The 15,581-nt window shown below is 45.0% G+C and overlaps 1 protein-coding gene across 22 annotated transcripts in view; it reads right to left on the bottom strand.

The window, feature by feature from the left end:
• PMCA (plasma membrane calcium-transporting ATPase 3) overlaps positions 1-15,581 on the bottom strand; it is an 80,230-nt gene that overhangs the window by 31,853 nt on the left and 32,796 nt on the right. For 18 of the 22 annotated variants that reach the window (XM_067350141.1, XM_012365979.2, XM_012365981.2 and 15 more), the window contains 5 exons: positions 15,073-15,557; positions 13,809-14,854; positions 13,486-13,700; positions 13,137-13,288; positions 9,215-9,347 (listed from right to left, as the gene is read on the bottom strand). In XM_067350141.1, the coding sequence (XP_067206242.1) occupies positions 9,215-9,347; positions 13,137-13,288; positions 13,486-13,700; positions 13,809-14,854; positions 15,073-15,557 (2,031 nt within the window). Of the gene's footprint in view, positions 1-2,127; positions 2,215-5,309; positions 5,379-9,214; positions 9,348-13,136; positions 13,289-13,485; positions 13,701-13,808; positions 14,855-15,072; positions 15,558-15,581 lie in introns of all 22 variants that reach the window. The other 4 variants (XR_001100659.2, XR_001100660.2, XM_012365980.2 and 1 more) reach the window with 2 other exon arrangements.

Below are 15,581 nucleotides of genomic sequence, written 5' to 3' on the forward strand. Positions count from 1 at the left end.
TCACATGGTGTAACGTGTTAAATCCTCTAATTGGCACTCGGTACGAAACAACGGCGGTGTTAGACCTCGGGCAAACAGAAAATAAAGTCGATGCACAAATTGACCAACCGTGCACACGCACACACTCGCACACTAACAAAGAGAGGACGTGGAAGGGGGAGGAAGAATTCAAACCAGATGCGACGATTGTTATTTCCTTCCGTGGCTAATTTTTAATTTCTCAAATATCTCTCTCCAGAAATTTTTGTGGCTGCAAATATTTTTTCAAATGTTAAATTATTTAGCTTTTAATATGTTTAATACATTTTAATTAATATGTAGCCACGAAAGGATTATTTCTCGTCAGCGTCCGCTCGCCGACTCCGTCACTCACGAGAGGCTACGAACAGCCGACCGAGAGTGTTAAGAGAATTAATTGGATAACCTGAACTCGAGAGAGGTGTATTTTTTTTTAAATCGCGGAAAGACCTTCGCGTTTTGAATTCGTTCATGATTTCAGCAAAATTTTTCGCGCGACAAATACAAACTCCGAGTACACACATATAAACGTAAAATAATACATAAATCTTAGTAGAGTGAATCAAAGCGAATTACAGCCGATTGATTGAGCTTTTCGTTGAAAAATTTGATAATCTATCGATTTGTGTGTCTACAGAAACACTTAGGATCAAGGACACCGCCACGTGAGAGGAGAACTGTGCGCACGATGCAGCAATGCTACTTCATTCAAGTTCGCAAACCCTTCCTCCTACATCATAACAAAGCACATCACATCGGGATCTACAACTGACATGTTACCTCAATTTTCGAGGATTACTACGGAGACATCGATCTTCGACCTAGAAAAAAAAGTCAAAATCGAGGCCACCGGCCTCGTCCCTACCGCGCCGTAAAGAGAACGTAAGACCGTTCGATACTGCTGAAAGCGAAGAAAGCGCCTTTTGCAAAAACCAGACTTTTTCTTTTAGTGCCATATTCGAAATAATCTATAGCACGATCTATCATACCCACGATCATATCCATGAACGAACTAACCAACAAACGGCAATGTGCTACTAAAAAAAAAAAAAAAAAAAAGAAAAAATACATCGGTTATAAAAAAATATTACGAGTAACACTTTAGATGTTCTCCGTGTCTTTTATGCGCCCGACATCGACACAAATCATCGCAACGACGATCATACACGTAGGGGCGACGAAGGGGGTTAACGGCGAAGGGGCGAGGGAAAAGGAGATGAAATGGAAGGGGGGATACGGAGACACACAGCACACTCATCAGACACTAGTCTACTGAGAAAAAGAAAGCGCGGGCGGGCCGGTGGATCTGCCGGGTAATAATCGCGGTACCCCACGACGCGGACGACGACGGGGGTGGCCCACCGACCGCGACCCACACCCCCCTGGCTACACAAAGAAACACACATTAGTGTGACGCAACACACTCCGTTCAATGTAATAGTAATATCCGTGCATTCGCGAATCGTCGCCGCCGTGAACATCGCACCGGAACACACTCGCGCGACGACAGTCCCTCGGCGAGATGGACGGGAGAGAGCGTCCGTATCGTCGCCGTTTACGTCGTGAATGAATCATTTATCAATCAGATGTCGGACGGTCTCCGCGGAGCGATCCGCGAAGCGGGGATTGAAAGCGTCCGGAGAATCCCGGAAACGTTCACATTCCGGTGCCGCGAACGAGCGCGGAAAACGTTCCTCGCGCACGTCCCTCGATTAAAATATTGAAATATTACACGGAATGTATAATATTAAAATATTAAAATATGAAACACACTTTCCATTCGCGGCGAAGACCATCTTCGCGCACGCTTGCAGCATCAGGAATGTGAACTGAAAAAAAAACGATCGGGCGACATCACGCCAAAATTTCATTTCAGATAGCTGGGATTCGGAGACAGAGAGATAAATAGAGAAAGACTCAAAAGACGGCGAGACGTTCCATCGTGCACGCACATGTGTTACGTACGTCGACGATCCGTCGTGTAATGACGAGTAATATTAAGTAAGGTAAATATATATGCGTAACACGCGCTTTGATGGCGGGTTTTGATGATTATAACAACGTATTATAATATGTACGGCAGGCGATTCATCTACATGAGCTACGTACTTGTTTGTACTCCGACAGGATAAGTGTGGCGGCGGGCAAAACGCTGCCGCCCCGTTATACCTCAGTCTCTCGAATGGGTTCCGCTGGCTAACAAATCACAAATTATAACCATCAGTCTCGTTTCTCGCTTTTCTCACCTTCGCTAATAAAACACTACTTTTCTGTCTTTTTTTTTTTCCTAGCGCGCGCAATTAGCAACTCTTTTTTGCCGCGGATTGCTAATGATTCTTTCTACGCGTTTTTCTTCATTATCGTCTCTGGTGTATGTGTATGTATGTCCTTTATTCTTTTCTTTTCACTCCTGCGCGCGTGTCGCACACGTGTCGACGAATCAATTGACACATGGCGCGCGAGTCTCTCGGTTTTTTTTTTTCTTCGCGTTTCTCACCGCTTTTCACGCTGCAAACCTCCTGGTTTTGAAAGACAGCATAGAGGCGATTTCTCTGTCGAGTGAGAGTTTCGTGAGAGAGAAAGAGGAAAATTGAACACGAATAAAGTCGTGGAACACGGCGAAGTGCACTCGTCGCGATTCAAGTGTCGCATACTACAAATAATTAGAGATTCGGAATATAACCAGTGACTAACGAGCATTTCGGATCGTAAAGCGAACAAAGAGTCATAATCATCAGACGTTAGCTCTAATAAAAATTCAAAAAATATATATTAAAAGTCTACAATTTCCTAATTTTTTCCATGTTTAAAAATAATTGTCATGCATCGCTTCTATGTGTGTTTTTTGAATCATTTAATATTATATTATTCAGTCAAACACAAAAATATTAATGCTAATTACGCGAAAAATGCGATAAATCTGTTAGAAAAAATAAATTTTCAACTATTTATCATTCATCGAATTTTACTGGACTTTTCAGCTGTCGAGCGACACTTTCATCGAGGAAAGGCGAGACATTAGAATCCGTCGTCCGAATAAACCCGAATCGAGAGAGTCAATCGGTAAACCGAGTGCCGTATTAAATTTTGAGGAACAGACACAGATACGTGTGCATTGCATAATTGACGCGTTCGATCAAATTCGCGAGAAAAAAGAAAACTCGGCGTACAGTTCAGTAGGGTGTATGGGAGAATTGTGTGAGACGATAGAAATGCCAGATTGTCAAGAAACCGGGAGAACGCGCGGAACGGGCGCGTTCTCGCTGCGCGAGCGTGGAAAAAAAAATTTTGCGAAACGGTCGCTTCGCGAGCGTTGCCGCTCGCTCGTCGATAACAGAACGCACAATGCAATATATATGAGTAGACATATATATACATAAACACTGTGCACGTTGAAGCGCACTATATAATAAAATAACATGTCACACGCGCGCACACATCGATATACAACGTACGGTAATAACATCGTACATCACGTGTTAATCAATCAATCACAGCAATGCTCACACTGCAGTAATAAAAAAAAAAAAAAAATAAAAAAAAAGAAGAAGAAGAGAGAGACGGACAAAAAGAAAAAAAAAAAGAAAGAAACACGCGAGACAAGGGAAGCGAATGTACACGGCGTGTGTATAATTAGGGCTTAGAGAAAAAGACTGACCGGCCGACCGCGAGCGAGTCGTACGCCGGAAATGAAAAAAGACAAAAAATCGTGGATGCTCACACAAGAAAGCGAAACACAGATCCCAAAAGAAAGAGAAGAAAAGAAAGACTTGTCCAGTGTTAAGTTGGCTTGTGTATTCAGCGGGGCCGTTCCTTGGAACGTTAGTCAACGTTAACTGGGATTTGATCTGATTCTTCTTTTATTTTTTCAGAGAACCGGAAACGAAGCCGGATACTGGAAGAGCTGGAATCGGACCCCTAACCGTGGAATCACCGAAGCCTCAGTCAACTTTAACTAACATTTCCGGGGAAGCGGCGCTATATCGAAGAAAAAAAAAAACACGAGTAGCACACACTGCAATTAGCGCCGCACATCTTCGATCACGTCCACTCCGAAAGCAGCGCGGCTCGCCGTCAACTTCCGCTTCAAGTCTGCTGACGAGCGCCTCCGAACGCGCCAAACGCACACATATACGTACATGCAACACCTTAGAGGAAATGAATGGAAAAGAAACAAAATTGGAAGATAAAAAAAAAAAAAAAAAATAAGAGTTGAAACACAAGAGAAGGAAAAAAAAGGAAAAGAAGTAACACGATGGTGAGACAATCGAGAGAAGCGTATGACGGCAGCCAAAACGGTCGTAATCGTAGTAACGTCCATCGAACGCCAAAGCCATCAACGTGTCTCTCGCGGGCTGCGACACAACACAACAACGATCAGCGTGAGGCCCAACCACGTGTGGGCGGTCGGTTGGGTTGTCGCGCGTGAAACGGGATGCCCGTGTGTTTCACCGCGACATGCGACCCATTATTAGCGTCTCGCTTGACAGAGAGACAGACACAGAGGACAGACGGGAGGTGGTGACATCAGGAGAGGCGATACGATCGGATAACACGCGTGCGATCGTATCCCGCGGTACACAGGATCACAAAGAGAAAGAAAGACAAGTGGTGCTACGGTGGTACAGAAAGAAAAAGAAAAAAGAAAAAAAAAGAAGAGAGACAGAGAGAACACAAAAGGAACAAAAAGAGGAGGCGTTGTATAATTAGCTGCCGCAATAGTGACAATAATCATGGCGATGCAAATTGCTCGACGCCGATATATATACTTGGCTGCTGGTTTTCGATAGTTGTTTTTTTTTTTTTTTGTTTTAATTTGTGGAGGATACTTCAGAATCAACCACAAATACGGGTGTCGCATGTAATGATATATATAATAAGCACACGGGCGAAAAATATTAATCGAAACTCGCAGTCCGCAAGCACTTACTTGTTAAACAAAATGCAGACATAGTGAGACGTGTGTAGAGAGACAGATAAGTAGTAGTAGTAGTAGTAGTAAGTAGTAGAAGAGAGATAGAGAGATAGAAAAAGAGAGATAGAGATAGAGAACACAAAAGGCAAAACTGAAGAGGTCTGCTTGTAGGAAATCATAGTACATAGTACATATCGATCAAAAATAGTGATCGGCAAAAAAGTAAATCAGAATATATCAGAGGAGAAAAAAGGAAAAAACGATGAAAATATATATACGTATAGATAAATATAGAGAGAAACGGTTAATCAGATTATTATTTAACACGGTCAAACAATGATCAAACTTGCGGATGACAGTGGACTTGCGGACTAACCATGTAGTAATCCTGAGAAGGGGATCTGCCTGTCACAGATACATTCTGCACCAGAGTTCTATTGCTCGTCTGAAAGTAGGTGACACATCCAGTTTTACATCATTAGCATCACGTGACATTCCATAGGGGATATTTTGTATTTTTTTTTTGTTTGTTTGTTTGTTTCTTTTCTTATATCTCTTTTCTGTCTTTCTTAATTGTCTGTTCGATTTCTGTCCGGTTTGGTTTTAATTAAAAGCCGTTTACATAGATAGATATAGATAGATATATATGTACATATATATATATATATATATATATATATATATATATATATATATATATATATATATATATATATATATATATATATATATATATATATATATATATATATATACGTAACGTGTGCTTCTCGTGATTGAACACTTATCGACCGTTGACTGTGCGAGATAGACGAAAGTTACAGAGAAAAAAAGGGGAAGAGAATATACAAAGAGAATACAATAGTACAAAGTGTAGTTATATGTAAAGTAGAGAAAATTGGTAAAGACAGACAGAGAGAGAGAGAGAGAGAGAGAAAGAGAGAGAGCGAGAGACAGAAAAAGAGTGAGAGAGAGAAAGAGAGAGAGAAAGGAAATATACGTGTCGTCGCGAGTTTCTATTCTTGTCGTACGCAAAACGTGATGTGCAACTCGTGCATCCATTCTCGGCTTTTATCACATCGTGATCGGCTGTGACGGAGCTGCAACGGACCAGCAATAGTCGTTCTCATTGTCGCGCTACAGCCCGAGCCGTCCAGAGTGATAGACAAGTACATAGACATTCGATATTAAAAATATTCGCTGCGCAATCATCGTATGAAACGTTACCATTACAAAGTGTCGTGGGGATTCTTCGACGAGAAACGGACCGCAATCATTGATCTTGTAGCACGCTAAAAATCATTGTACAGACTGCGATCGCCGATTGACGATCTGCGATCGTCGTCCTGCTCGCAATTTGATCGCACCACGCAGATGCGTGGTAATACTTGGAATAACAATTGGCGACTCCTTATCGACGTGACACATTCTAATCTATTTTGTACAAACGCACCGTCGCACTCGGCGTCGTCCGCTTTAACTCCGCGACAGTAGAGTCTCTCCCGTTTCAGCCGTGAAATCGATAGGAATAGCGACGGCTAAGGCCGCTTGAGGACAATAGCGAGTTGATGAATCTTTTACGCGTCGGTCTTCCATTTGCGCAACAATGAAAGTTCCTTTTGCCGGGCTAATTATGAGTTTCGCGAAAGAGAGACAGAGAAAGAGAGACGGATTTAGATTTGCGTACACGATGACGACTATCTGCTTACGCGAGTCGTGCCGCGCGCGTGCTAGTTTACGTAAGAGCCGCTCGTTCAACTCGGCGAAGAGCGAGGAAAGTTATACAGCGGAGCGGAAGCGGAGAGTGTAGAGATGTCGGCGAGAGAAAGTTTCAGCGAAGAAAGTTTACCACGGAGTGCTGTATACGTGGGGTCAATTTAACATTCATCCTGCTTAACGTCACTCGGATAACTAGATATAATACGGCGTACTTCACGGGTGACGTATGGTACCTTCACGACGAGCTTGAAATGGCTTCTCTGCGGCGGGGAAATTATCCGAGAGCTCGTCGATCGGTGAGAACATAAACATCGTTGACTGGAGGGGAGTGGTGCGCACATTTCGGGAGTTCCGGGTGTGAACCCCGCGAAGGGGATCGAAAGCGAGGGCGTCTAACATGTAATCTCACGAGGACCACGAGAGGGTGTAGAGAACGTAGAGAGGGAAACGGGGGAAGAAGAGATCGAAAGAGGGCGGGGGTGGGGGAGGGGGAGTCACAAACAGAGAGAAAGAGAGTGAAAGAAGAAGAAAAAGAAAGAGAGAGAGAGAGAGAGAGAGAAATTGGCTGAGGACTGCGTGGACCACTGCTAAGTTGGTTCTGGCTGTCTGTGGAGAGCTACGTGGATGCAAGCTGTATACGGGATGAACGGTATATATAATAATATGTATAATATTTATGTACGCAATATATATATAATATACGTGCTCAGGTCGAAAGCTCGTCGACGTAAGAGATAATATCTGGGGAAATTCGACTTGGAAAAAAAAAAAAAACCCCCGGCTGGTTTCTCCCTACGCATTGGTCACGACACTCGCGATCTTCTGTGAGGAGAGGCGGGCGAGAAATCCGACAAGTCCGCGATAGGGTAAAGTCGAGAGACGGGCCTGAATATTTCATCCCCCCGGATTTGCATGAAAAGTCGCCGATAAAATAGAATCGAGCTTTGTAGCCAACATTCCGTTCCGTTTGTGCATTCGCGACCCGCAGCCCCAAATCTACAAAGTGGTTCATCAGAAACGGAATATCCGAATACCCTCCGAAATTCCGAAGATGCACGGAAGGAATCTTAATGACCGGGATGTTTATCCGTTATTCCGTCACTTCGGATTGCGAAGAGATATCCGGGACGTTTCGTCGCTGATGAGAAAGCTTTTCCAGTTTTTGTCCGTATGTATTCATATATTCATATATTCACTCCAATTTCTCATGCAAACGCCGTAATAAGAAAATTTTAACCCGATCTCGACTGCCTCCCCCCCGCGCGGCTGTCTCTCCCGCGCTTCCCGGCACTCGCGTACAGGGGAAGTTTTGTGGGGTGTTCAGGGGGGGGGGGGGTTACGGGCGAAGAGCAAGCACTAATCTGTGCGTCTACTACGGCGGGTAATTCTTCTAATCGTGTGTATGTGTATCGGTGCGTCAATATCCTATCAGTGCGTCGTTCTCGTCGAAGAGTCGTGCATGCGCGATCAGTGACGCTTGGTCGAGTCGAGGTACGAGTTGAGTTGATCTCAGAGAGTGAGATCGCGTTTAAAGATTCGCGACGTTACTAATCGTCTCTCGTCGTTTCTCTCCGTTCGGTTCTGTCACCCTAAAAGTCGCGCGGCCGATCGGCCGGCCCGCGATGTCGGGACCGGCCGATCGATGCCCGCGATCGATTTTTTTCCCCTACCTGAGAGTATGATCTGACAGATTAAGAGCTTAGCTTCTTATCGGCGAGGATCGGACTGAGTTTGCCTGTCTATATATATATATAGATATTTACATATTGTATATGTACATGTACCTGGTGCACATGTAGTATACCTAATTGGCAGCGAGACACGTCAAGACAACGAGTCTCCGAAAGTGAGAGAGCACCGAGAGTGTAAAGTTTCTCGTGTCTCCGCGACGATTTTCGCGGTGGCTCTCTCCGCTCTTCCTTCAGCAATTACCGTTATCGGCGGATCGATTTAGGGACGCGTTTAAGACACTTTTATCGAGGCGCGATGGTCGTCGGATTTTACGCGGCAATCGGAAAAAACGCAGAAAAAAACAGACGCAAAACCGCGCGTTTAACGGCGTGGAACTCAAATGAAAATGCAAACCAAGGTAACGTCGAAACAGAAATATTTCAGCTCGCTGTTGTTTCGTCGTCGTCGTAATAGTAATAGTGAAAAAAAAAACAGAGTACTGGGACTTTAGAGTTCAATTATATACTCTGTAACGATGGTGGTATACGTAACAAGTAATCAGACGCGCGCGTACGTTCGACGTGGAGTGCGAGTGAACGTCGAGTGGTCGCGCGCACTGTAGAGAAGAAAAATTTAAAGAATAAAAAAAAGAAGAAAAGAGAAAAAAAGTCCGAAAAGTTTGACGTTAAAAAGACCGTAATGTAACTCATGTGATCTCGCCAGCCGAATCTGCTGGATCCGGAAGGCGGCGGTCTGTTGGGTTTCTTTTTCTGTTTTCGTGAGAGAGGAATCGAGAGAATATTGATTTCTGTTGAGTGATGAGATAATGAGAGAATGAGAGAGAGAGAAGAGAGAAAAGAGAAGAGAAGAGAGAGAGATAGGGATAGTTACCTGTGTCTGTAGCCGTGTTAGACCACGGATCCATAGAATTTGTCCTGCGCGCGGCTTTTTATCCGAGTCAGGGTCGAATTTCTCGTCTCCTAGATTGATCGCGCCGATATCATCCGGCTGGCCGCGGCCCCATCTGTTTTTGAAAAAAACATGAAAAACCATTTCTTCATCACTCGGATTCTCCTGTTAACTGAATGGAAAAGAATGGTGTGATATATTGTTTGTTAGTTTCTTTTTTTTTTGTTTTTCTTTCTCTTATTTTGTTCGTTTGTTCGCTTTTTTCGCAGCCGGCTCTCCCTCCTCCGGCGCGCTGCACCCGACACCATTTTCCGTTTTCCCCTCGCTCCTTTAGCAGAATCCCTAATCTACTACAAGGTGCTAATGCTACGCGATGATTCGAGGGTGAGTAAAAAAGTTATCGACGATAGATAAGGTTTCTGGACGGTGATAACATGGTGGTGGTGGTGTATATGCGTGTAACGTGGTCAGCAAGGATCGATGTGCGTGTCTGAGAGAGAAAGAGATGTGAGAAATACGGGTGTTCGGTAACAGGCGCGTTTCGCGCACCCAACGGTATCGAAAACTGAAATAATTTTCTCAACGATAAAAAAGACGCTTGACATAAACTTTGATTAATATTGAAATTTTAAGGAAGACGAAAAATGCGATGTTGAATTAATTTCGAATAAAAAATGATTCCAGTTTTCGGTGAGATTATTAAACGGGCTTGCTAGCGGACACGCCGTGGATATATGAGCAAATGAGGGGATGCATGGTAAGTGCAATGCGGATATATCGCGAGCAAGAATTGCGTGTTTTCGCCACGATATGGTACAAAAGTGTGTTAGTGTGAAGCGTCGAAGAGGCGAGACTCGTCTCTCCCCCTCCCCCGGCTACCGCTTGTTACAGCGTTCTGTTACAATCGAGTGATAAGCGAAGAAATGCGAGAAATGAATTGGGCGGAAGAACGAGAGAGGAAAAAGAACGCAAACGTAAGATAATGTACCGCGCGAGACAACGTTTCGAGTGCATCGGTCCTTGCGTGCGATTCGCGCGACGCGTCGCTCGCTCGATTACGCAATTTCTTCAGCATAGCGCGAGGTGCGGAGAGCACCGTTACACATTCGGAGAGACCCCGGAACGCGTTACACGTTGTGTTTCCGTTTCGTTGGCTTGTATCTTTCGCGCGATTGGTCCTACTTGGTCGGGTTCGTCTCCTCCGTTTTCTCCGGGGGTGGTGCGTCGTCAATTTTGCGTCAGAGATAGTCGCCTTGAGTAGAGAAAAGCAGGTGCAGTTTTTCCCTTACCTGTTGAACGACACGACAAGTGCGAGCGACATTGCACAGCGCCGCGACTACGTGTCGCCGGTCGTTGCTATTTATAGGCTTGCATAAGCGCACAGCTCGTGGAAAATAGTGCTGCTCGGTGGACGAGATAGCGTCGGTATCGGGTCGGTCCGTAAATTCACGCGTATTTATGCGGCCGCGTTTAATGCGAGATAAAATTCCAACGCGGACGGAGAAAGAGACGGCGACGAGCGACGAGCCAAGTAAATATGAATGGCGCTTTTCCGTCAACGATACTTTTTCCGAGAAATGCGCGCGAAACTTAGAGACCAACCCGATGAGAATCTCCCGCTGCTCGTAGCGGTGCTGTTCGTCATCGGTTTTTGTCCCGACGATGCGAGGGAGACGCGAATGGAGAGATGCGGGCATACGGGAGATACCGTGGTACTGTTCACCTACGAAACGGCATACACACACTACAACGTGAATAGCTCGGGGTTGTTCCGTTGTATTACAAGCGGTATACGTGTACTATACTCGGCGATAAAAGCCTCGCGAGAACGCTCCCTGTAACCTTTGGTTAGCTGACTCTTCCGCTCGTGTAGCATTTTAGTAGTGCACTCGGCTCGCGTAGAGAGAGAGAGAGGGGGGAAGGGGGGAGGGGGAGAGTGAGAGTAGCGGCAAAAAGTGTGTGTATTCTCGACTCTCGGAGCGAGATTAACTCGCTTTGCGCCCCTCTTCCTCCCGTTACACGAGACAAGGTTCTCGCATGCGGCTACGTTCAAGCCGTGCTTCTCTTGTGAATTAGGAGCTGTTAGCATGAAGAGAAAAAGAAAGAGAGATAAAGAGAGCAGAGAGAGAGAGAGCAGAGAGAGAAAGAGAGAGAGAGAGAGAGAGCAGAGAGAGAGAGAGAGAGAGAGAGAGGGGGGGGGGAGAGGGAGAAGTAAAGAGATGCAGAAGAATGGTGCGAGCGAGAACCAAAACTGTGTAAAATCAACGGGCTCGGATTTCGATGCAACAAACAGAAAGAGTCGTTACGTTTTGTTTCTTTTCCTTCACACAAAATACACTTTATTCATGCTTACAGAGGAAATTGACCACGCCGAGATTACACAGGTTTCAATCGCGGACAGATGCGGACAAGCAGAAAGAGGAGAGTTGTGCATAAGCGGGAGCGTACGCCCGCGAGTATGGTTTGTGTATCTGTGTGTATGTGCGATGTGGACGGGAAGGTGCAGAGAGTACGTTAAGTGAGAACAATAAGGAGAGACAGGGGTGAACGGAGATGAAGACAGAAGAGGGGAAAAAAAGAACACAGGAAGAAAAAAGAGAACGCTGAGAAATCGCGTAAATCCAACGAATCGAGTGAAAGAGTGTGTTGATAAGCGTTATTAATCGCTCGAGTGTCTGGAATTGCTCGCCAAGCCGAATCCGGAATTGATTATCAGTTTGATCGATCGGGGTTATGAAGCTGAATAAAAGCTCTTACTCATTGTTAGAGATTATGCGTGGATTTTTGCTTAGCGCGTCCGCTGCTCGCGACAGCGCGCGTCCGCTGTCGCCGATCAATCGACATCGCGTACACAAACAAGTACGTAGATTTTCGAAGACGGCTGTAATCATGCAACGATTAAGGCCAAGTTACGTACAGGTTGGAGGAGCGAGGGAATACCCGGGGATGGGGCACCTTAAGCGTGCGCGATTATTTTTACTTGACCACGATCGACCAGAGAAATGACACATGATCGCTAACGATTGAAGCAACAAATAATTTCTAACGTGAAAACAACTATAAAATTGTCTTAATAATCGAATCTTGTTTCGAATATGCTGAATAAAAATCCGAGTCGTACTAAATTTGTTATGCAAAAATATTTGTATTATTTTGTGAAGTGCCAATTATTTATTATTTATATATAATTTTGTAACTACAGCATTTTTAATTGATTAATATATATTGATGCAGGCATGATCGATACGTAGCAGTTATTCTGCGATTATTTTACAAAGTCGTCAAACATTTCAATCGTGACTCAAAGTAAAAATAATCACGCGAGCTTGCAAGTGGGAGACAACATTCTTCAGGAATCGACATAAATTGTTACTAACCCTGTGATACATTTGTATATATATAAATATTTGTATGTATATATATACTAATCACAGCACGAATGAGTTCAGGGTTTGACATGCACAGGAATCTACCGCTAATGAGACGTAAGCTTAAACTGCTAATTCATGTGATAGTAGACTATAGCGATCGTTAAATATAAAATCGGTTACTCTAAACTTACGATTTAAGCACAATATTAATCCTTTCACTTCTTATATTGTTGTAGATAGCAAAAATGATCAATTATCGATTAATTTTCGAAATCATTTAAGATTAAAATATCAAAGTTTTTTTATCATTAAAAATAAAATTGAAGAATTATGCAAATATTAAAATAACTTCATTCGTTTAAAACAAATTGTTTTCCACAAAAGAAACGCGCTATTGGAGCAACCGTTTTTTTTTCTCTTTTTTCCGTTTATTCATTTCTCTTTTGCAATAAAAGCCCGATCCTGTGCTCAAAAACCAAACGAAAAAATAAACCGTGTGTGTATGTATGTGTGAGTACGTAATTTTAACTTACGAAAGAATTTTGGGAATTCGGCGTGTAGGAATAGTCGTAACTATTTGGCCCCATATTAGCGTACCGATTCCGAAGAACAGGCACCACAACCACTGGTCTAACGTGAGCGCTCTGGTGCTGAATGCCATTTTACCGTATTGTATGATGAAAACCTAAAGAAAAGGAAATATATGGCTCCATTAAGAAAAAAATATAAAAGATACTCTTCAAATCATCGTTGTAAAAACCGCCAGCTGTCATTGTTAATAAAAAAAAAACTAATTTACTACGATGGCTAAATGAAGAACGTTTAAAACGCATATTTAATATCGCTTGCAGATGTGATTGAAGTAAATATTCGATAACTCACTTGCGATGCACACGTGCCGACCCAAATCGAATAGAAGATGGGGTTGGTGAAGATTCCCTGGAAGACATTGCGTTGACCGTGAATTTTCCTGGCGTTGAATTCGTTGAAGAGAGTCATCATGACGAACGTGTTGAAGATGACGGTGAAGTGCTGCGTGGGTCCGCCGCCCGCCGCCGCCACTCCGCGGCCCGTGTCGATGTCGAGCATCAGGTCACCTGTGGCAGTCGATCACGGGGGTTCTTTAGAGTGTCCGCGCAGTGAGGAACGAATCGATCGGGGTCTCGTCGGGAAATCGTAGAGGGGCGAGGGGAGACGGTACTCACCGGCGAAAAGAAGCGAGAAAATTACGCCCAACTGATACACGGCCTGACCGAGAATATTTTTCATCATTGTCCTGGAAATAAGTGGTTTTGTGCGACCGTACGGTCTACGGAGGAGCAGATCGGGCGTAGGCAATTCGGTGGCCAAGGCGAGGGACGCTAACGTGTCCATGATTAGGTTTACCCACAACATCTGCACCGCCTTGAGCGGCGAGTCCTGCACGGCACAAGCACCGATGAAAGCGACGATCACGGCGACCACGTTGACGGTCAGCTGGAACTGCAGGAACTTGGCGATGCTGTCGTAGACGTTTCTGCCCCACATCACCGCCTTCACGATCGACGAGAAGTTGTCGTCCGTCAGAATGATGTCGGACGCCTCCTTGGCGACGTCCGTGCCGGCGATACCCATGGCGAAGCCGACGTCAGCCTTCTTCAAGGCCGGACCATCGTTCGTGCCGTCGCCGGTTACCGCTACGACCTCTCGGCTCTCGGTCGACTTGCTGTCAATAATGCCCTTCACCAGGGTGTACTTGTCGGTGGGCGACGACCTGGCCAGTACTCGCAATTTCGGCCACACTTTGTCCAACAGATGTTGCTGCACCTCGCCGTTGGTGTCACGAATCCTGCGATTGAACTCCTTGCCTTCGAGAATGAGGAAGTCCTCGTTCGGCTTCAGGATGCCGCACTTGAGTGCGATGGACCGCGCCGTGTTGATATTGTCGCCCGTCACCATGCGCACGGTGATGCCGGCCTTCTGGCATTTCTTGATCGCGTCCGGTACCTCGGGACGTACCGGATCCTCGATGCCGACGATGCACAGGCAGGTGAGGTTGTTCACTAGATTATCCTCATCGTCCCAGTTGGGCTCGTTGTCGACGTGAACTTGATTGATCTCCGCCTTGCCAGGAACAAAGTCGCGATAAGCGATGGAGATGGTGCGCAGCCCGTTGCATGCCATCGGTTCGATCACATTCTTTACCAGACGCTCTTGCATATCTCTGGTAAACGCTTCCAGATGACCTTCGCGACCATATATAAAGGCACATCTGTAACCAAATCAAATCTCTTAATTCCTGATCGATTAAGTTAAATCAGATTAGAAAAAAAAAATTTACATTAATATTTAGATAAATTTCTTTTCTTAAAAAAATGCAGCACAAATTTAAGAAATTGTTGAATAACAATATTCTAAAATGTTGAGACATTGGGGAATTCTCGCGAAAGCGATAAGTGGAAAGAAACGTGGAGAAAGGTATATACGTACTTCTTCATGATGATCTCGGAAGCGCCCTTGGTGAAGAGCCTGAATCCACCACCCTTCCTGGGGATAACGGTGGACATGCTTTTCCTTACGCTATTAAACGTATACACCCGCGTAAAGGTTTCCTCAGGGAAGTCGTCCCGCACAGTTTGATATTTCTTGCCCAGGGCTAGTACGAATCCAAGTAAGGCACATTCGGTTTTGTTGCCGACCTGCAACGGCAATTCGGTGGGGTCTTGCGACTCCATTATCCGCGACGTGTACGCCGAATCGATGGAGATGGCCTGTATGAGCAGCTCGCCGACGTGGCTCGGTATGTCCGAGAAATTCGGCGTCGTCTTGCACATCTTCTCGCATATATACGACTGTACCACGGTCATGCGGTTCGTAGTCAGGGTGCCGGTCTTGTCCGAGCAAATGGCGGTGGCGTTACCCATCGTCTCGCAGGCGTCCAAGTGACGCACCAGATTGTTGTCCTTCATCATTTTCTGCACACGGAAGCACGGAATAAA

This window comes from Linepithema humile, chromosome 2, assembly GCF_040581485.1.
Source record: "Linepithema humile isolate Giens D197 chromosome 2, Lhum_UNIL_v1.0, whole genome shotgun sequence".
NCBI lineage: Eukaryota > Metazoa > Arthropoda > Insecta > Hymenoptera > Formicidae > Linepithema > Linepithema humile.